General features: G+C 36.2%; 3 protein-coding genes and 1 pseudogene across 7 annotated transcripts; 3 read left to right on the top strand and 1 right to left on the bottom strand.

Moving 5' to 3' along the window:
* Positions 1-612: 612 nt before the first annotated feature.
* LOC137942517 (elongator complex protein 6) lies at positions 613-5,021 on the top strand. Of its 2 annotated transcripts, XM_068788205.1 has the most exons (8): positions 613-638; positions 779-1,004; positions 1,175-1,250; positions 1,357-1,574; positions 2,650-2,722; positions 3,491-3,696; positions 3,967-4,113; positions 4,578-5,021. In XM_068788205.1, the coding sequence occupies exons 4-8, from the start codon at positions 1,359-1,361 to the stop codon at positions 4,695-4,697; spliced, it is 762 nt and encodes a 253-aa protein (XP_068644306.1). In that variant the 5' UTR covers positions 613-638; positions 779-1,004; positions 1,175-1,250; positions 1,357-1,358; the 3' UTR covers positions 4,698-5,021. The 2 variants fall into 2 exon arrangements, with proteins under 2 accessions (XP_068644306.1, XP_068644307.1); XM_068788206.1 differs by lacking the exon at positions 613-638 and having other exon boundaries at positions 769-1,004.
* A 989-nt stretch (positions 5,022-6,010) lies between these two features.
* Positions 6,011-10,908, top strand: LOC137942515 (WRKY transcription factor 44-like). 2 transcript variants are annotated; one of them, XM_068788203.1, is made up of 6 exons: positions 6,011-6,354; positions 7,865-8,101; positions 8,214-8,339; positions 8,432-9,168; positions 9,998-10,147; positions 10,351-10,908. In XM_068788203.1, the coding sequence occupies exons 2-6, from the start codon at positions 7,889-7,891 to the stop codon at positions 10,535-10,537; spliced, it is 1,413 nt and encodes a 470-aa protein (XP_068644304.1). In that variant the 5' UTR covers positions 6,011-6,354; positions 7,865-7,888; the 3' UTR covers positions 10,538-10,908. The 2 variants fall into 2 exon arrangements, with proteins under 2 accessions (XP_068644304.1, XP_068644305.1); XM_068788204.1 differs by having other exon boundaries at positions 6,011-6,377.
* A 277-nt stretch (positions 10,909-11,185) lies between these two features.
* LOC137936857 (probable serine/threonine-protein kinase PBL7) lies at positions 11,186-19,412 on the top strand. 3 transcript variants are annotated; one of them, XM_068781795.1, is made up of 7 exons: positions 11,186-11,261; positions 11,806-12,172; positions 14,384-14,484; positions 15,525-15,715; positions 16,290-16,479; positions 16,564-16,955; positions 17,575-18,307. In XM_068781795.1, exons 3-7 carry the CDS (start codon positions 14,400-14,402, stop codon positions 17,896-17,898), a joined length of 1,182 nt encoding a protein of 393 aa, XP_068637896.1. In that variant the 5' UTR covers positions 11,186-11,261; positions 11,806-12,172; positions 14,384-14,399; the 3' UTR covers positions 17,899-18,307. The 3 variants fall into 3 exon arrangements, 2 of the variants coding, with proteins under 2 accessions (XP_068637896.1, XP_068637887.1); XR_011109585.1 differs by lacking the exons at positions 11,186-11,261; positions 11,806-12,172 and adding an exon at positions 19,154-19,412 and having other exon boundaries at positions 14,290-14,484; positions 17,575-18,105; XM_068781786.1 differs by lacking the exons at positions 11,186-11,261; positions 11,806-12,172 and having other exon boundaries at positions 14,290-14,484.
* A 501-nt stretch (positions 19,413-19,913) lies between these two features.
* Positions 19,914-21,551, bottom strand: LOC137943117 (uncharacterized; annotated as a pseudogene).
* Positions 21,552-22,366: the final 815 nt, after the last annotated feature.

Below are 22,366 nucleotides of genomic sequence, written 5' to 3'. Positions count from 1 at the left end.
GTTGTGTGTTGGGACCAGAAGGCTACTACATGACATGGTGTTCAACCTTTCAAAAGGGTAGCCTAAGCTCCCTCATGATAAAGCTTTAGGTGAGGTCTGAGCTTGTCGGATTCTATCCTTGGAATTAGTCTAGAAAAAAATAGAGAAAACGCGTGTACCTGAAATATGTCTGCAGCAAAGCTGGACTCTATTAGGGTGATTCTCAGCAATTCGGATTCCACTTCAAAAAGATAAAAATAATTATCAGTGAAACTTGAAAAAGACTCTTCAGTGCGACTGATTGTTTCAGGTTCTACAACCTTCATATCCTGAAATCGGCCTAGTTCAATGAAGCCGCTGTTATCTATCTACATGCATTTTGTAAACGAGGAGAAAGCGCAACCTTGTTAGCAATTCAGTCTCCTGCTCAATGGAAAGAAGGAAGACAGTGTCGGCTGTGCGACAGAATGTAGGATTCGGAAGATCAATTTCATATCTTCAAGTATTCTGCATATTCGTCTGCAACTTTCTACCCCTGGAATGACAATCATCGTTTCAAGAAAAAAATAAAAACACTTCATGAAGAACGTTGTTCTTCCAAAAAACAAACTCGTTAGAGATTCAAATGTCAAAGAAATCGGAGATTTTGCATAAAGAAGGTAAAGTTCCGAATGGAAAAAACGTTTTCATTATGCACAAGCCTTGTCCACTGCTCAAGCCTGTTACGGGCCTTATTGATATATTCAAATTCAAACAGATTTTGAATTTAAAACTTTTATCATCTTATGTTTGAGGATAGAAAAACATCGTCGTCGGGTCGGGTTCCCCGTAAAACCCTATACGGTGCCCTCCTCTCGCTTCTGCTGTATCGTGAGTTCCATTAACTCTCAACAGTCTGTAGGCAGCTTCATATCATAAAGCCCTCGATTCGTATTTCAGAAGCCGCTTCTTTGTGCGAGGGGTTCAGAGTAACGAATTCCATCTGGACAGACTTTCATACCACAAAAACTGTCGAAGCGTCGAAGGTATGGATTCTCGGTGCCATTTCTTAATAAATAAAAGCTCGAATATGATTCCATACACGATGGTGATATTATTGTCATGATTATCATTTTTATTGCTGTTATTCGTTACTGATATATTTGTTTTGGAATCGGGTAGTTCCGCTTAAATTAATCAACTATGTTTTATTCAGCAATCAACATCAGAAATCTCAAACAACGGGTCCCTGCGGCTGTTTACGGAATCCACAGCTCCAAGCTTATAACTAGGTTCTTTTTCCTTGGACACTAACAGAAGTTTATATCTTGTTCCACTTTCTCCTTGTTTCAGCAGTTGAATCTCTAGCTTTTTTTTTTAATATAATTCTTCAAACAGTGATGAACAACGCTGCGGTTAATCTTCTCGAGGAAGCCTTGGGGCCTTCAAATGGCCGAATCATTCTCGTCGAAGATTGCGTGGAGGCAAATGGTGCATTTATACTGCACCACATTGTGAAACGTGCATTTGCCATCAGTAATGGTGCACCTGGGATGGTCCTGTTTGTTGCCCTTGCTCAGCCTTTCTCCCATTATGAGCGCATCTTAAGAAAACTTGTAATCTTCTCTCCTTTTCTTTGCGTTTTACTTATCGATTTTCTTTCTTGAGTGCTTTTTATGTTTTCCTGTTACTGTCTACAACCCTATGATTTGAATTGACACTTTAGGGATTTGAACATAATTGTCAAGTGTCTGCAGTCTTCATAATCATTTAAACTAAATAATGATTAAAGAGTATGTGTAGAGCTGGCATCCTAACAAAGAAGCTCTTATATGCTACAAGATAGCAGTTGTTATTTATTATTATTTGCTTCTTTGTGATAAGAAATTAAGACACCAAAAGTAGGGGAACTGTAACTGTCATTTTGATAAAGTTGAAATTTTACTAAAGTGAAGCTGCATAAATTGATGTCAGCTATATTTAAGTTCTGTTGTGTATAAATTGACAGAAGAGTGAAAAACACTTTTATCCTGGGGCTATCCCTTATTTCATGTCTTGGCCACCAAGTCGAATTTCATTCAGACATCCACAAAACCTACTTTTTACTTCCAGACCTACTTAATCTACTTCAATTGATGTTTCTAGATTCTATTAGAGGTCTTCTAGCTTAGGGTAATGTAATACCTAGGTTCTGTCAAAAGTGCTAGAAAATGAGAGCCCAAATATGTGGTATTTGGTAGTTTTTTTTTTTATAAGTTTGAGGCTTATCTGCTTTTTTTGCTATTTGCAACTTTTAGATGATTCAAAATTATTTTTTCTTAATATTTCTGCGTTTTGGTTTTGGCTTCATTATTATGCTTGGAGATATTTGAGAGATTTTGTAGTCTTGTACAATTACTGATTTCCTACTCTTAAGAAAATGTGTCAGAAAAGATACTTTTTTTTTTCCATTCGGAAGAATGATAATTTAAATTCTTATGCAAGAGTTTCATCAATTTGTTGTTTAAAAAAGGCATTCTTACTTTCCATGGAGTTTTGTTCTTGGATCCCAGTTCTATGTTCATCTTAGGATTTTTCATACATTAAGTTTGGGTACATCCTCATTGTTGCTATTTGTCTGTTGTTGAGATCATATTTCTGGTACATCCTTTGTTCCATAAAAACTGTTGTGATGTACATTATATAAAACAGGGATGCAATTTAATGACCCAGATGGAGAACAAGAGCTTTGTTTTCTTTGATATGCTTAAATTGGATTGTCCAGGTGAGCAGATCAGGTAAAGAAGCTTCTTTCTCATTTTACAAATGGATGTATATGGAATTGGTATAGTCTTTCAAAAAACATATAATTCAGAAGAAAAAATTCTCGGTCTTCAAGAAACTCTTTTTGGAGCAATCCTGTGTTCACCAATTGGTCATTAAAAGAGAGTGGGGATAGGCTATGGTCCAAGAATAATGCTGAGTGCAATGCTTTCTATTGAGAGGTCTTTCAATGAATGATTAAGATAGTTGAGTTTTTTTCCTTGAAAACGATCATACTTCTTCATTTTTGTTTCTATCCTGAAGTTGAGATCTTCTACTTGTATAATTAGGTTTTTGAGTAATTATGAAATTCTAGACCATCTCATCCATGGGGCAATGCATCAGCTGGTGTTGTTTATAGGTTTTATTTTAGAAAGTTTATATGCTCTGTACCTAGCTATCTGAACATCTCAGATGTAGAACTGGTGATCAGAATAACTTTTTACTGTTATGTATAGTTTCCAAGTGCACTGGGCCTTTGGCTCAATGGCCTCAAAGAGATGGGGGAGGGGGGAGTCTCACTGGGATTAAAGGGTGTAGCAAGTGTGTGTAATCAACATCCAAAATTTTTTTTTTCCTATTTGATTTTTCTTTGTTCTATTTTTGTTTGGTTTACTTATGTTTTGCATGCCATCTGAACATAAATCATACTTGAAACACAGCTTAAGCTACATCATGCTCAGTTGATTTGAACATGATATGGAAATTCATTGATCGTCTTGGATATTAGGTGATGACGGAGGAATGAAAAAAAGTGGACTGGTTGACTTGTATAGGAAAATTGAAAGAGCCATTGAGACCGCCACTGCTGAATCCAGCAAGGGGTGCATCAGTGTCATAATTGATGATGTTTCTCTTCTGGATGTAGCTTGTCATGGCTCGACAGCTCATGTCTTGGACTTTCTGCATTATTGTCGCACCTTAACATCAGAACTGGTGGGATAATCCTACACTTTATATTTTCTTTTATCTGGCCAACAACTTAAACAATTGTGTTCTTATAGATAGATTTGCATGGCTTTCTCATCGGTTTTTAATTTTTTTATCATAATGAGAAAGATATTTCTTACTTGTTGATTATTTGACTAGGAGAGAACCCTCCCGTCAATCGATTGTACCCTTTGATATCTTTCATGTTTTTCTGTTCTTGTATCTTTTATTGTCTCGTTAGCTCCCAAAGGGCCTGTTCATGGAGTTTCCTTTCAGAACTGCTCGGTGGTTATGCTGAATCATGAAGATATATATTCAAGCATGGCAGACACAAGATTCAATTTACAGTTGGAACACCTTGCAGATGTTCTCATAAAGGCTGAACCTTTATCAACCGGTGTGGCTGCTGATGTACATGGACAGGTATTATAATTCCAGTTAGTGTCTTGTATTCAGAGAGAGAATTTTAGCAAAATCTTGCTGCACCTTGGGTGGTTGTCATGTCCCAACCAGTGCTTTTTGTTGGTTCATAACTTTTGTCAACACGGTGCAGTCAATGAGTGAGCCAAATCCTCCTTTAAGAAACAAACTTTCTCGTGGTCTTTAGGTCATCCGAGTGAAACCTTAACCAGACATCATTCTTGGCAGATTGGGTACTATATGCATTCACTTCATAGGTTCAGCTGTTGTCCAAATGGCTACAATGATTGGTTATTGAAATGAGGTTGTGGGTTTGATCAACACCAAAAAAATTCTTTAGTGATTAAGAACATTACCTAATGCATAGCGTCACTTTTGCCTTTTCTTGTAGGAATCTTTCTTTCTTTTATCACTTTGTTATTTTCCTCATCTGGAGATATTTCTCTCAAAATTTTCAATCACTGCAGTTGACAGTTGTAAACAAGGGGAACACCGAACAGGATCATGCAGTTAACAAGATACGCTCGTTCCACTTCAGAGTGAAGGAAAATAGCGTTGAATACTTCTTTCCTGGGACTCTCATATGACAGCTTGAAGATTGAGATATAGCTGAAAATGCAGTTGCAGTTTATCGCCCAGTTTGGTCGTTCCTCAAAAAATTTTGGGCCTTCAAGGAACATGGTACTTGTTACAGTGTTCTTGGTGCAGGGAACCTTTCAGATTACTGTGGCCGTTGTACCTTGTCTTTATTGCCACTATTATTTGCCAACTGAGGACTTCACAGCATTAGTTGACTGGGGAATGACGGAGAGATTGTCTTGTGTGTCTGGATAACTTTCTGAAGAAATATTTCCAGCTGAACGCTTCTCATACATAATTTCAAGCCTAATTTGCTTCCTCTTCTCTCCTTAGCAACCAGATTTATGTGTTTTTCTTTAGTTGCGTTTTCCCATGTCAATATTACTAAGGAAATCAATTAATAGATATGTAAGAATGAATCAGTATTAACAGTTCGAAAAATGGCAATCTCAACCCAGCAAAATTTGGAGATTTAATTCATATTAAATTCCAAAGTACTGTAATTATAAGGTGATCTCCATCGATCATCCCCAACTCCCAGTGTATTCAATCTTAACATTTTGGATTCGATTATCTACAGGCTCAATGAAGGTAACGAAGTTGGTGGGACAGGATGGGCCCCGCGAAATGGACGCAGAGAACGAGAGAATCACCTCACAGGTCTTTCAAGCCAGTTTGCGGCGCAACGGCGGCCTCTTCTCTTCGTCTGTATTATTTGATGCCGATCGCTATCGAGCACCGGGCTGTCTCCTTATCCTAACCGATCCCAATCGAACGGCTGACAGTGTTCGGTCCGTTACCTGGAAAAGTGGCAGAAGAGGGGGAGCATCAACTACCAGTCCAACCGTTGAAAGTCAGTTTGCACCTGAGCGGGGTGCGGCGGAAGAAGATGAAATAGCTGAGGGAGAAAGTGGTACGTAACATCCCACGTGCTAACGTCTCCTACCAAACTTTCTTTGCCCCACCCCCACCTAATTCCAATTTCTTTATTTTCCCATTTTACCCCCTCTTATTTGGATAACAAATTTGGTAAAAAAGTACTTAGATAATTAATTTATATTTAAAATTTAATTTAAAACATAGAGTTAGTTTAATTAAATATTTTTATAAAAAAATCCAGCTAATTAATCTTTTAAAATTATACAGTTATATACTCTTTGTTGATTAGGGGGCAGCTTCGTAAATTCAGTTAGATAAAGCACGAGAAAACAATATATAGTTTCAGGTATAAAATAGTTAATTCATAAATACGAGAAATAAGAAAAGCGAGGAAAACGGAACCTGGAATGTTTCTTGTACTAGTCTGTTCGAGCTTGCTGTACGGAGAACTGCAGAAGAAAAGCAGCTTTTTCAGCTGCTTTATCTTCGATTTCACTCTTTCTCGAGAAAGAGACCGCATTTGTTCTTCCAACTGATCTCATCCGACTTTACTTTTGTTCTTCGCCCTTTTTGATCCTCCATTCAACCGCTACTGACTTGTATAATCGACTCTTTCGTTTCTGCTTCTTCTTCCTCGTCGCAGAAGGTTACTCTCAACTGGCAACCTCCGCCACGTTCGGAGTACTTTACCGTAGTTGAGCATTTTCTTTGGTCTTGTTTTCTCTCCGTTCTGGCAGGCTTTTTGCTACAGTACCTCTTGTCAAAGTGCAGACATTATTTTGAACGGTAAGCTTATCAAGTAATTTCTGGTTAGTTCATCTCTCTTGCTTCATCTAATCTCTCTCTCTCTCTCTCTCTTATCTGTTTTTCATAGATCATGGTTGAAGTTTCTTGTTTAATGTGGCTTCTTATTTTATTTTTGTGCGGTATATCTGAAGCTGCTTCATATTTTAAGTGTAGTTTCTGCATCTCCTTTTATTGTTCTTATGACGCTTAAGGTCTTGCTTGGTATATATGGACTTAATTTGCTCCAAAATTAATGCTTGACATGGTGCGAGCTGACTACTTGTGTGTAATCTTGGTTTTCTTTGTCCGTTCTGTAATTTTTTTCATCAGTTAGCATGTGTCAAAAGGATGGGGATCCGGTCTTAATGCAAACCATTTCAAACCTAATCTTAATGCTTGACATGGTGCGAGCTGAGTACTTGTGTGTAATCTTGGTTTTCTTTGTCCGTTTTGTAACTTTTTTCATTAGTTAGCATGTGTCAAAAGGATGGGGATCCGGTCTTAATGCAAACCATTTCAAACATAATCTTTTATGAACCTAGTTTTTTTTTCTGTGGCTGACACACTGTTGTGGACTCCCTCCTCTGAAAACCTAAGAGGGGGACAATCAACGCATTTGTCTCCACAAATGCAGCATTTTACGTGGGATAACTGCACCAGCCAACGGAGAGGCCCAACCATGGAAAACCAAATGCTTCAAAAGTCAACCAACTGGAAAAATCTGGCTTTCCTGTTGATATTTATTTATCTTAAAACGTCACAGGTTTGATGGTTAGGGACTATTTCTTCTTGAATAACTGTTCCCGTCTACTGAGTCTCAGTCGGCACAGCCTTTAAGCCTGATTATTCTTCAGCTTGTTCTTGCAAGTATTAGTTTGATCTTTACTGAATTCCTCCCATCTTAATGTCCGTTATAATTTTTCAGACACTACCGTACAGAACAAGTGGTCTTTATGCATTTTTCTCTGTTTTTAAGATTTGATGAAGGCAAGCACATTTCTGCTCTATGTAGCTTGGATGTGCAAATTTAGTTTCATCTGGACTTTCAGATTAAACAATAGGTATCTGCTGCAACTGTTGTCCATGTACGGTCTTCTCATTATAGTAAAAAAACAGTGAAATCAGCAAGCAATACTTGTGGGGATGGTCATTCTTTTTTTTTTTTTTTTTTTTTTTTGTGTAATGACAAGCAATTTAATGCACATACCTTATTTTGTGAGTGTATGGGGTTATCTTTACTGTTCAGAATTTGGAAATTTTAACCTTGTCAGGGTGTGATTATTCTTAATCATTCATATTGGCTCAGGCTTGTGATATTAGCTGTTGTTTATGCCTTTCAAAGGAAACATGAATATTAAAAGCAGATGGTCATGGGTCTGAAGGAGGGAGTCCAGGATTTGAACATTGCAGTCATATTTGTCCCAGCATAACCTACATTTAACATTTGCTACAGTGATCTACCTTCAGTATTTCCCAAATTTATGAAATTTTGATCTAGTTTCACAAACAGATGAGCGTTGATGGTTAACTACAAATGGAAGTTAGCGAAGCAGAGAGGCCGGTTATTGCCAAACCTGTGGCATCAAGACCTTCTAGTTCCAGTTTCAAGTCCTTTACAGAGCTTCTTGCAGGAGCCATTAATACCTCTCCTCCTAGTTTTACCGAAACAACACTACCAATTAGACCCAAGACTGTACGGTTCAACCCCAACTTAGCACAAACTACTGCAACATTGGCTTCACCACAGGTGAATTCTGATGTTGTGTCTTTGAGCCTTTTGTGTGTTAGTCACTGCTTGTTTAGTACATCAGAATTTGACTACTCTTCCTTCTACTGGTCTGTGGAAATCTTCATTGCAGGTATCTGGAACTTCAGTCTCTTCTTCGTCTGAAAAGAATCCACAACCAGACAGGAATTCCACTTTGGTATACAAACCTTCGGCAAAACTTGTTTCTAAGACCACTGTATCCCTTTTATCAAACTTGGTCAGGATTTTCTCTTTCACTCTTCTTCTCTTACTATAGTTACAATGGACATATGTTGCATTTTCTTCTTAATGCTATTTATTTGAATGCAGGGAGATTTCGATGGTAGTCATCACCAAGAAGTAGCACATGTGCAGTCTCAATTTCAAACTTCAGAGAAATTAGTCAACCATATCCAAGTACATGCTTGTTCAAATCCTAACCAAAGGATCACATCCCAAGAAGATATTCACCAAATAGTTACTCACTCAAAATCTTCATCACACAACATAGAATCTAATCAGAGACTTCTGCTACCATCAACAAGTGGAGATAGATCATCTTATGATGGGTACAACTGGAGAAAGTATGGGCAAAAGCAAGTTAAAGGTAGTGAGTACCCAAGAAGTTACTACAAATGTACAAACCCAAACTGCCCTGTTAAGAAAAAGGTTGAGAGATCTCATGATGGGCAGATTGCAGAGATTGTATACAAGGGTGAGCACAACCATCCAAAGCCAAACCCTCCTAAAAGATTCTCTTCTGGAGCTCAGAGTCAAGCTTTTCCATCTGATAAAAGGGAGAAAGATAATGGGACTCTATTATGGAGTAATTCATTTCCGGGGATGAATGAAGGATCTGATAGTAGAATCGATAGTCAAAGTGATCCGGGCTTCTCGACAAATGCCAATTACTCAGGGAAAACACTTTTTCTGCATGATTCAATTGTCAATGCAGGGGTCAGTGGTAGTGGTGGGGCAACTCCAGATAATTCTTGTGAGATTAATGCTGATTGTGAGGAAGTAAGCAGAGTAGATGAAAATGAAGATGAACCCAATTGCAAGAAAAGGTAGTAACTTAATCTGAATATTACAGCATCATTGCCGCAGGATTTTGTAATTTTTTGTTGTCTTAGGAGGTAACCTTTATTAATAGGTACTTCTTTGGTCAATTTCAGTTAAGTTGATGCAGGTGCTTTCTACTCCTTTCTTCAGAGATGCCCTGAGAAGGCCTTCCTTGTATAGTTAAATTCGTTAAAAAATTCATTATATTTTCACTTCGTGGAAACATTTTTACTTATAGAGCATATATCGTCCAATAAAAAAAAAGGAAATAAAACCTTTCAAAAGCCAAAAAGAAATATTCCTCTTGCAATTGTAGGAATTAACTCCCTTTAAAGAGCTCTCTTTTGGCTCTTTTGAGGAAGTGCTTTTCCCCATTTATGAAGTGAAAAGTAATTCAGACAAGCACCCTGTATGGCTGCAAAAATTCTTTCCAGTACAAAGAAGTTACTTTTGCTAAAAAAACTGTGGGTGCATTGCATTCTTTAATATCTGTGGCTGTTCATTCAGAGAGTATGGTGGTTTTTTATTGTGGGTTTTGTGCCTTGATTGGATTGTGATAGGAAGATATTAGCATGAAAACTAGAAGTGTCTTTTGCTACTTATTTGGAAAGGAGGCTGATTTATTCCTAGGAAATTTCTTTCATTTTTTAAAGCATGATACTATTCGTTCACAATCTTCTCACTAGAAGAAAAGATATTTATGACAATAACATGATTATTCTACTCTATGGATGGCTAGTAAGTTGGTGTTACTGCTGTTTAAATTTAAAAAAAAAAACGTATTGATAAAAAACATTGCTTTCCATGCTTATTCACTTCTGTCTCCTCTCTCAGGAAAAGTGAAGATCTAGTCACTGAAGCAGTGCAAGGTGTTCAGCAAACTCAAGTTGTGTTGCAAACCTCATTGGAACCTGAGATTATTGGTGATGGCTTCCGCTGGCGAAAATATGGGCAAAAGATTGTGAAGGGAAATCCATATCCCAGGTTGGTAAATGTTTCAAGTGCTGAAAAGGGTACTTCTTTCTCTGTCATTTTGTTATGAGAAGCAAAGAGAAGAGTGATTCTTTCAGCTGTGCTACCTTTGCTTCAATTTGAATCTTTGTCAGTTTTCCGTTCATTGACACCATTAAGATTTTCTATTTTACTGTAAATGAAGCTCCATCTTTCTGTCACACGGCTATTTGCAGAAGCTATTACAGGTGTACCAGTCTCAAGTGCAATGTGCGGAAGCATGTAGAGAGGGCATCTGATGACCCAAAAGATCTCATCACGACCTATGAGGGAAAGCACAATCATGAAATGCCCCGTTCCAAAAGGTTAAATCCAGCAGCTTCAGACCCTGATTCACGAACTCCCAGTAAATCGAAGCCATGATTTTATACTTTACTACAGAAGAAGTTATTATTCCCAGATCAATGCAAATGCTAAGCTGGTTTATGGAAGAATTTTGGTTATCAAATTCGTGGAGAAGGCATCTGAATGTTAAAAAATTCCATGTTTCCAAAACCATGGTATTCTTCCTCTGGTTTCATGCCTGCAGACATTAAACATAGACATTTCATGTATCACTTTTACTTGTTACGCAACATACTGCTGCTGTCTGTAATTTGCTTTATTTGTTCACTTTTAAGTATTTGTAGTTCCCCTTTCACTACCGTGTGAATGAAACTGCTGCTGTAAGGCTACCTTATGTGCGAGTTCTCTTCCATTGGCTCATTTAATTGGACGACCCATGTTTAGTGGGAGTCTTGTTCTCTTCCTTGGCATTGCTCTGTAGATTATTTTTCCAGAACTATAATGCATGTTTGCATATGAATGACTTCTATAGCTCGTCTACTCTACCTCTAAATCTTTGTTCTGGTAGATGGCAAACATGGGTGCTGGCAGGAGAGACCGTGAGGTACATGCACCGTCCCATTTTGGAGGATTTTATTTTTAATTTTTAATTTTTAATTTTTTGATCCAAAGTACTGGAGGAATGATCCACTTTCCAAGCTTTAAGCTTCTAATTAACGTTTTGCAGGACTATTGCAGATAACGGCAACCTGAAGTAGGACTCTTATTTCCTGCTCCAGTAATTCATCACTGATTCAATAAGGTATTACGAGTAGCAGGGACACTTGTTCAACCCAATGGAGAGTATCATTCATGTTATATACTGTTCTACATGATGCGATACCCTTTGAATCATGTTGATGCTTTTTAGTATTATATTTCTATGCGGTCCTCGTATATTATTGTTAAATGACAATATAAATATTTCGTTTTACTTTCCGAATATGTTTAATGAAATTGGAGTTTCAATATTTTGTTATGACAGAAACCTGAATCTCCATTAAGTAGCCTATTGTTGAAACCAGTGGTAGATAAAATGCATGCATAGAGAAATGAAATTTGATCCTGAATTAAGCAGCAACCCACTTCATAATTTTTATTTAATATTTTAAATTTCTGTATTGTTTGGTAAACATATTTAAAAGATTTTTTTTTAATCTCTTGGCTTTAATCCTTTGGCCTCATCTACCTTTTTTACTATCATATTTCTAAATACTAAATTAAAATAGTAATTCTTCTGTTATAATTGTAAAACATTTAAATTATACTAACAGAATTTTGTTTATGTACTCCACATTCTTCCACAGGTTATCTTCACTCTGCTCTCCCTGTTACAGAAGAAAAAGGAAATGCAACAAGAGATAAGCAAGGAGAATTTTCTGTCACTTGGGAAATTGAAATGAGTGACTTGTGTTCTGGCGATAAGCAAAAACTGGAAAATTATCAAAGTTAGATTACCCCCTTCTCTCTTTTTCTACGTGCAGGATAAGAGCTTCTCAGTGAACTGGAATCTGCTGCTTCGGCGTCTGAATTTTAATATCTTCAATTTTGAACGAGGACACAAATGCTGACGCTATCCCTGGTTTGAATTTGATCAAGACAAGCTACAACCATCAGACAGCCAAAGTTTCTTCCAACAAGTAATTAATCAGCGACCGTGGCCATCTGATCCAGGTTAAATTCCCAACTAATACTCTCTGTTTGCTCCCACTGGGTCATTTATTTAATCAAAGCGTGATACGTGGTTTCTTATCAAATTGAGAAACGTTTTTGTTTAGATTTGAATTTTGTTTCATGCGGGTGCATGTCAATCCGTGATATCGGTATTGCCTGGTATGTGTCAGATCTTGAGGAATTCGTTTCCAGATTATAAGCCTTAGTATATCAAAATGCGCTAATAAATTAGGAAATGAGGTTGGTTAAACCGAGAATTTGTCCCAACTTTGTTGAGGTGGGATGGAGGATAGGTTTCTCTCTGAAAACTTAAATGGGGTGAGAACCGGAGGTGGCCAAAGGGACAGGTTTGAAAATTCAACCCCAAATGGTACAAAATATCCCATGGCCTGATGCTGATCATTCAAGGATATGATTGTGCAATTTAAATCATTAATTTCATTGTCACAAGTCAAGGATCTGAAGGCAGATATGATATCTAGTTGATTAACACACATATTGTCCATATCGGCCAATACATATTATAAGCTTTTATACAATGCAATATAGCATCAGACATTATGATTAGGATGTAGTGTTTGTGGAGTGTTACACAGTTTTTGACATATCTTGCTTGTGTTTTGCTTCTAATTTAATTAAGTTTATTATAATTTAATATATGTGACAAAAAAATATTACAACAATATCAATGTGCCCTTAAGTTTCAAATTGAAATCTTTATGCCTTAATGAAATGATAAAAATATAAAATATAGGAATGATGAATAATATTGTTATGATTATTATTGATTAGGTGTAAACTATTTATAGAATTACACAGAGAGATTGTAGGTGATCAGGATTTTACAATCTGAGTGTATCTCTAATTCAAACACTAGTTATCTTTATCTCTATCATTATCTTTATGTCTATCACTATGTTTATCTCTATCTCTATAAAAAAATGCTCACAAATCCTTGTCGTCTATATACTATTAATTTTAGGTATTATTTATTTAGGGTTCTATTTAAGGGTGTGTTTGTGCTAATGGAAAAATGTAAGAAAAAAAGACGTGTCATTTTTGGTTTTATTTATCTTACTGTTAAAAATGATAGAAAAGTGAGTTTTCTATTGCTCTAATAGGAAATTATAGGAAAAAAATAAACCAAGAAAGACGAAAGTGGTTCTTCACCACTTACATCATGTTCCTTTGAACTTTGAATTTTGTATTATATATGACAAAGAAATTTATTCCTAGTATAAATACGAAATCTCTAAATTATTTTTTCATTGTTTCCTATGCCTATACAAAAGTAAGAAAACTAGTCAAAGAAAAAATTTCAATGAGAAAACAAGTTTCCATCGATTTGTTTTTGTTTTCTTATGGCGGCACAAACGAAGCTTATCTAAAAATATGTATTAGTTACAACTGGTCTCCAAATCACTTATGTAGATCTTGAATAAATTGAGTATTTCACAAAATTACAAGTCAAAATATAGGGGATATTTTGATGTTCTAATCCTAGAAAGATAACCATGTGTCATGTACAATATGCAAATATGTATTTTGTCATATTTCATGTTGTCACATCTTATGTTTCAATTCTCACAAGTAGCCCAAACCAAAATTTTAGAACAATAAAAGGTTCAGAATATGATTAATTTACTAATTCCTACTTCACATTTCCTGGTTTGATTTGTTGGCAACCCAGCCCTGAAATGGAAAAAAAAAACTATTTATTTTTAAAAAATAATGTCCCATGCAATCCATTTAAAAAAAAAATTGAATTCTGAGCCATTAAATAAGGTTTAATAAATAAATATTCCAAATTTCAAATAGCTAAATCCTTTGTATAATCAAGGAGAAAAATAAAATATTAAATTAATGGATTAATTTAAAAGAGGGTTGAGATCAAGGGGACAGAGACAAAAGGGGTGAGAAATAAAATATGATTTTAATAAATAAAAATATAAACACATTATTTTGAGAAATAAAATATCCATAGAATTTTTATTTTTATTTTTTAGGAGATGTTGTCTTTGACAAGACCTCTGAAGGATGTTTTGGAAACGGCAGAGGCATGGCCAAAACATAATACACGTTACTCGCATACATTATTATTGCAAAGTTTACAACATTGCATCTTTCCTCTGCTCTCTCTGTCTTTCTCCCTTTATTCTTCCTTTACTACTCTCCTCTCCCTACATCGACTCGCTCTTCTCTCGGTCACAGGTCGGGGAATTTCGACATGGGGTGGTTTCCATGCTCCGGAAAATCGAACAGGAAGGCGAAGAAGAAGAATAAGTCAGATCCTCAAATCGCTGCGGCTTCCGGTAGGTTCGAGCCTTGTTCTAAACTGGAAATCTGTTGTTTTTCTGCATTTGCTCTTGCAGGGCTTCTTCTTTGTTGGTTCAACAAGTGCCTTTCGGGGGGAGCGCTTTTGTGGGTCTACCATTTGATCATCGGGGTTTGTTGGGGTGGATTGGGGACGGGCGGGTTTAGATCGTTTTCGCTGTTGGCTTGTTGGCGTTTTTCAATGTGAATCTAATAAGCTTCGAGTGGACAATTGGAGGCTTTTTTGGTGATGAGTTTTGTTGTTTCGATTGTGGGGTGCGGTTTTTCACCTAGGTTTCGTTTAGTTTTGGCTAATCAGTTGAATTCTATAATGGGGGTACATAGAATCAGTATGAGAAGCTCACTTCTTCAGTCTTTCTTTGATTTTTTTTTTTTAAATTGCAACTGGGTTTTTTTTAATCGGCTTGAAATAGGTTTCTTTTTTGTTCATTTCCGTATGGTGAAATTTGATTCTTTGTGACGAATTAGTGTTCCCTATTAGTTACATGTTCATTGAACTCAGTCTGTAATTAGAGGAAAAATCCTCTTTTTGATGGAAGCTAGTTTTGGAGAGGTTCATTAGACTTGTTTGTATCTTTGTTTAATAGTCTTATTCGTAGATGTTTCGAGCGAATAAAGCTGCCTTTTCAGTGTTTTTTTATCATTTTTTTTAATTTCCTCCCATAAGGATGCTAGCTGGTGCAAAGCCATGTTCTGTTTTCCAAGCTTAGCACCCTTCTGTCACTGTTGTCCTCTGTGGAGGACAGGTAGTCGCCATTCCAGACAATATATGATGATGTCGATGCGGGGGTATTGAGCTATTCGCGTAGAGGTTTTGTTGTTTTGCATCATTCTGTGTTTTGTTTTGCCTATGTGAATTTAGTGGTTCCTTGGATTTTTGTGTATGTTACTTTGTCTGTTCTTTATCAGGTGGAAATCACTTTCTCCCAAATGGAAGTCAAGCTGCGGCTGGTGCATGTGTTTAACGTGATGATTTTGTTTGCTATGTGAATTGCATTAATTCACTTTGATTTTTCAGAAAAATTAAAGGTTAGTCCCTCATTGGATTCGAAGAAGGACATATCCAAGAATGAATCGGAGCATATTGCTGCTCAGACTTTTACATTTCGTGAGTTGGCTGCTGCAACCAGGAATTTCAAGGCCGATTGTCTTCTCGGAGAGGGAGGATTTGGTCGAGTTTACAAAGGGAGATTGGAGAGCACAAATCAGGTAAATTCAGAGCAATTTTTCCTGGTTTCTTCTTTTTCATTAAGATTTCACTTTAATAATGTCACTCAAGCAAAAGAATTGATATTGAAAGCATTTCTTCTGTGGGGAAAATAAGATAACATGATGGTAGACAAAAACATTTCCACTATTTGTGATGGATTACCTTTCTGGCACGATTTTTCTAAACTGATGAAGTGCCCATTTTGTTTGACACTTAAACACCCAGAGAGCAATTTGTCTTGTTTCCTTACTCTTTCATTGTTTCCAAACCTCTATGCAAGATTCACATCTACCATATATTTGAGTTTTTTTCCATTCCAATCCCCTATTAAGCTTTTATTGAGATGATAATATATGATCCTCTCTTTCTACATGGAGAAATATTTCATTTGACATCCTTAGATCTTAGATTTCAGAAAACTTCCTGTATTTTCCATTTCAATCTTAATTGCAACTAGTGAAGGAATATATATCTCTTGGACCAAGTTGTGATACTTTCATTGTGCCTTTCCTATAGTTGATCAATGTGAATCGAAGTCATATTTTGCCTAAGTGTTACATCGTGTCAGAACAGGTTGTGGCTATCAAGCAACTTGATCGGAATGGGTTACAAGGAAACCGGGAGTTTCTTGTTGAAGTGCTGATGCTTAGCCTTCTGCATCACCCAAATCTTGTTAATCTCATCGGATATTGTGCTGATGGTGATCAGAGGCTTCTGGTTTATGAGTACATGCCTTTGGGCTCTTTAGAAGATCATCTGCATGGTATATAGGCAACCTATAAAAGTAGCATCGTTTTATGTGTGGCATTCTCTCATCATTTATTTTCTTCTCCATTTGAGTGTGCAGACCTTCCATCTGACAAAAAGCTTCTTGATTGGAACACAAGGATGAAAATAGCAGCTGGTGCTGCAAAGGGTCTGGAATATTTACATGATAAAGCAAACCCCCCTGTCATATATCGTGATCTTAAGTGCTCAAACATTTTACTTGGAGAGGGTTATCATCCTAAACTCTCTGATTTTGGTCTTGCAAAACTGGGACCCGTTGGGGATAAGACACATGTGTCAACAAGAGTGATGGGTACTTACGGGTATTGTGCACCTGAGTATGCAATGACAGGACAACTAACTTTGAAATCAGATGTCTATAGTTTCGGGGTTGTCCTTTTGGAGATCATTACTGGCAGAAAAGCAATAGACAATTCTAAAGGTGCTGGGGAGCACAATCTAGTTGCATGGGTAAGTTGTGCAGTTTATGCTATTGTTCTTTCATTCTTGTTCTTTGATGATTCTTTACCAAAAATTTTAGTTTTTCTTTACATTTTTATAAAATTTCTCCTGCTATGCTTGATCATGTGTTCATTTGTTGCTTCTCATATTTTATGAGAGGAATGCTCATCTCTCTTGTAGGGGATAGAGGGCAGGCATGAAGTCTTTATGGTTGAATCTATTCTAGTGTCTTTTGAAGGGCTCTTATTTGTTCTTTGTCCCAGTTGCAAGTTTAAGAAATTTTATCCAAATAATAATGTGGAACCTTCTAACAAGTTATTGAGGTTTTCTTTAGTTTCATTTCGTGTTGCTTGTGCTATAAAATTCTTTCTCTTCTACTGAGCTTCCTTCTTCTAATTAAACTACTCTTTTCATGAAGTAGGGAAGAAAAAGAAAGAATGGAATATGTTCATCAAAGCTCAATATTTCCCGAATCTTCGATGACTATGTTTTCTGTTCCTTGAGAATGAATTTGAATTATTTATAAATAATCGCTTTAAAAATATAAATGGTCAAATGCAAATGAATAATTTTATGATATTATTTCCATGGATCCTTGTCAATGTTCCTTCCCCTGGGATGCTTGCAGGCACGCCCTCTGTTCAAAGATAGGAGAAAGTTTCCACAAATGGCTGATCCAATGCTTCAAGGTCAATATCCGATGAGAGGCCTTTATCAGGCACTTGCTGTTGCCGCCATGTGCGTTCAAGAGCAACCCACTATGAGACCTCTCATAGCCGATGTTGTCACAGCTCTCACATACCTTGCTTCACAAACATACGACCCTGATATGCAGCCACCAGTGCAAAGTTCACGTTTGGCTCCAGGTACTCCTCCTCGCTCAAGAAGGGATGACAATGATAGGAAACAAAACAGTGGGTTTGAACGGGATCAAGCCAGAGGACAAAACTGAACACTCTGTTTTTTGGTTGAGGTTTCATCAGTCCACCCACTTCTTTGATCCTTATGTAGAATTCCCTTGCTTCGAAAGTGGGCTTCATGTAGATGGTTTCATCAGGAGAGTGTTCTGTACGTGTTTACATGGGCCAGAGCTCGGCAGGACCTCTTTTTTTTATTGCGCCTGGTTATCAAATTTTGTAATACCCCCAGATGATGACAGGTGCGGCTTGCCCTTCCTCTCTTCCTGAAATTTGCTCTTTTTTTTCCTTTACTTCTCGTGTACATGTAAGATCGGGTCCTTGTATCTAAAATTCCCAATTCATCAGACCACCATATGTTACTGTTATAAATTCCAGTTCCTTGTTTTTAGATACAATCAATATTTTATTGTCATTATTGTTTCCTTCATGGTTTTATTACTAAGTGAGCAATTATATATGCATTGCAGCATCATTGTGTTCAAATATCAGTTCTGCAATCTTTACAGGGACTTCAAGCACCTGAATTTCCCTTTCTCACTAAATTCAATTCATCATTGTTTTAAGTGCCTACCTTAGGTTAACTTCACTGAAAAGAAAAGCAGGACATGAAGTCATCAAAAGAATTACAAGCACCTATAGCTCCTTCTCGACCTCTCACTGAGAGAAGGCATAAATCGTTTCTACATCTTTATTCTGTTTAGTAAAGTTTTTTTTTTTTTTTTCTTTCAAAAAACACATCATGTGTCATGGGCTATTACCTGCTGCAGAGGGAATCAGAACTGAGCTATTCAAATCAGCCCCTTCCTCCTCCACTTTTTCGTTATAATTGTTATATTCATAACTTAGTGGGTAAAATGGAGTCTTGTTGGCTTCTATGAGAATAGCAGGCTATAATAATATATGTGTCACAATCAAATTATGTTCAATAATGTACATGTGTAGAATGTCTGGTTGTTCGCAGCAGATATTGATTGGGACAGCATTATTTGCATGAAAGCTTCAGGAAGCCCCATTGACCGGGCATAACCCAAGCCGTCTGGCCACAGTTGCTCACCTAATCAAACCTCTGCTTAGGTTGAGCTCTCCCCTCTTTGTCTATTTTATTCCCTGAGTTGGTGACTGGTAACTGCTGCTACATAACGTTATAGAATTCTTGGTGGATTTATTTGAAGAGATGAGTTTCTGTATATAAAAAAGTGAATGAGATGAACCTTACCCACATGCAGTTAATGGAGATATCCACATGTTTGGTGCCTAATTGCTTTTTCTTTTTGGGTCTCTGGTCAGACACTGCAGATGGAAGACGGATCTTCTTTTTCTTGTTTTCTGGGGAGAAAGAGAAAGAAAAAGATAAGGTGAAATGGAGAATGTTCTATTGGGATTACCAGAGAATGCGGCACTTTCTTTATACTACTAAGTGCTCTGCGTGTTGATTCCTTTCTCTTTAGTATATATATCTGCAAAAAACAAGTCTGAAGAGACGTGCTCATGATATCTTCTGTGGAGGGTCCTTGGCTTTTCGGATTTGATTTATTTTTATTTTTTATATGGGACACCATTGATTACTTCAACCATGGACCACTTCGTCCCTCTTCCACCTATCCTTTCTTGCTGTTAAAAGGAGAGTGGATGGGGAGACTCCATCCATTGATACTCCCTCTACTACCTCTACAAAGAAAAAAGGGTGGTGAGGTGCAATCTCATCTTCTCTTCCTCTATGAACTCTTTAGGATAAAATTTATCAACCAGTTTACAAATATTATCAATGTTAAATGATTTTTATCCATCTTGAAGATCCAAAGCAACATGAGAATAAGTAGATCCATTTTAAGCTAAATGAACCAAGTATTTAGCTCTTGTAATTGAGAATGTAGACAAGTAATAAATGCATCGATTCAATATTGGTGTTCTATTGTAATAGGCTCCCTTTTCTGGTGAGATCAACCTTGATTTTCAAAATATGAAACATCATATTAGGAATAAATATGTCATGGTTTATGCAAAAATCTGAAACTTTCTCAAAAAGAAGAATTCCACCAATCTTTTCTCATTTTCGAAGAAGTCTTTTTGTTGTTGAAACCAAACTCATTCAATTTAAAATATCATGTGATTTGCGCTACAATGCTTGACATAGATGGTCAGTGGCATCTAATTTTTTTTTTAAGAGATGTAAATTAAAAATAAAATCAAATGAAATAACCATGTTATGTGTAGCATCTGCATCTGCTTGTTGAGCATATGTTGACCCTTCAATAATAATGTTATCAAGAACTAAAGTGCAAAATTGAACATCCTTATCAAGCTGGAGATATAATTTAAGTGGGAACCCAAGAAGTATCCCCAGCTTTCTTTAGAGTAGTCATTTGATCAAGTCCTCTACTAGACTCAATTTGTTGATATTCAACTAATAGTGCAATTTATGTAGCATGATAAAGCCTGTAATTCATCATGTCTTTTGCTAGATGCTCCAACTACATTAATAATAAAAGTTAAATTTGAAAAAAATGGATGGATGAGGATAACTTCTCTTGATGCTGCAACAAGTGCTAGTTGGAGGCAATGAGCTAAACAATGCATAAAGTATGCATATGGACAATCTTGTAAAAATAAATCCTAAAGGTCAATCCATTCACCACACATATAATTAGCTCCATTGTATCCCTAACTTTGAACATCTTTTATGCTGAGATTATGATTTGAGAGAACTCTTTTATATCCCCCTTCAAGGTCAATCCAAATGTATCACAAACATGAACAAGATAAATACACTCATCGCAAAGGGGAAGAAATCTTCACACTCACCGCAAAGGGGACAAGAAAGATCGGAGTCAGTGAAGCCTCTTCTGTGAAGGTTGTCTGAAGTAAGAATCTGGTACAATTTTATATTTCAACAACGTTTTTTATGCGCCCAAAACTATTATGCAGAATACTGTATGTCTAATGCCTTTTAGACTTTTCTTGCAGGGTTAATGTATATCCTCTCTTTATTTATCCCCTCCTGTAAATTTTTGCTTTTCTAAATGAAGACATACCCTTCTATATTGCCGCTTGTTGCTTGTCTAATTTTAGTTACTCCAAATTTGTCAAATCCATGAAACATTTTAGAATCCTGCAGATTCCTTTGTAATGTGTTTGAAAATAATATGGTGAAATGGATCTGCAGAAGATTGAAAGGGATGGACCACACCTCAATCATCTGATGACAAAAAAAGTGTTGACAGTGCACCTCATAACACTCTCCCTTCTTATCTCACAACAAGAAATCTTATAGAACCATAATTCTTATGGTGGAGCCTTACATGAGTCTCACAAGAGAAGGTCTCACAGAAGAGTTTTAGTTTAATGTTGTTTTGTTTATGTTAGTCTTCTATTTGCGTTCAATTGTTCTCGGACTTATCTTTCAGTGTTTAACTTTGGGTGTAATTGGGATAAGGGTAGTTTAATTGTAAATGGATTCTACTTGTTACTTCTATTATAAATAGGGGCTCTTGTTAGTGAAGTTTTTCACTTTTCAAGAAATTCAACATGGTATTAGAGCAGGTTATGTCAGTTGACTTCGTCAACCCACATATATAATGTGATCATTTTTTTATTTACCATCTCTAGTATTTTAAGTTTGTATTCTATCTTTTTTTTCTCTTTCCAGTCCTAGTACCTATTGTTTTCTTAGTGTTCGTACCCGCATACTGAGTTTTTCATATTACAAATTATATATTGATGGAAAGATCATCGAGTCTATTTTCCAACGAAAAAATAATTTTGGAAATCGAAGTTTTTAAAAAAATAGCAATTGATATTTGAAGCACTAAAGGTTATACTACAAGAGAGGTTCCAACAACAGTAAAAAGCTTCAACTTTTGAACTATTTTCTGCCATCAATAACGAGACTTTATATGGAGAATTATATATCAAAATAAATATTTGTAAGACTATTTTATTACCTATTTAACTACTTCTCAATTTGAGTTTTCTAGAAGGATATATAGATCTTGGAAGAGTCAATGATCATGCTGGCCAAAGAAGAAAGTGTACTAAGTTCGACTAGATTACATAGTCTAAAATCTATTAGATTCTTTATCTAAAAATGATTATATTTTATGAAGAGAAATTATAATTTTATGAAATTTACTGAAGTCTAGTTTCATAAGGAGAAAAATTTATGTCAATCTGATCTATATTTAAGGAGATATTCGCATTGATGTCGGCTAGGGTCAACCTACATAATAAAGAGAATCAAAAGGTCATAAAAGATTCAAGAATGAATATTTTTGTGACAAATTAGGTATCAAATTAAATCTATTCGAGTTTAGTTTCTTTATCAACAAACCATTTTTTTTCTAAACTATGTCAACTCCAAAAAAATTTCTCACCCTCATGAAATTATCTTTAGGTGATACTTGTTCAATTTTTTTTTTTTTTATCATTACAGTCTCCTTCTTATTATCGAGGTGGTTATTTTTCCTACGTTGCATTCCCCACATACCCCTTTTTATCGGTTAC

The sequence above is a fragment of the Aristolochia californica genome, unplaced genomic scaffold, assembly GCF_029961685.1.
Source record: "Aristolochia californica isolate CCGP_79_NKW_82.1479 unplaced genomic scaffold, dmAriCali1.0.hap1 SCAF_10, whole genome shotgun sequence".
NCBI lineage: Eukaryota > Viridiplantae > Streptophyta > Magnoliopsida > Piperales > Aristolochiaceae > Aristolochia > Aristolochia californica.
Note: the sequence above shows the minus strand (reverse complement) of the source record. Positions and strands in the feature narration are given on the sequence as shown.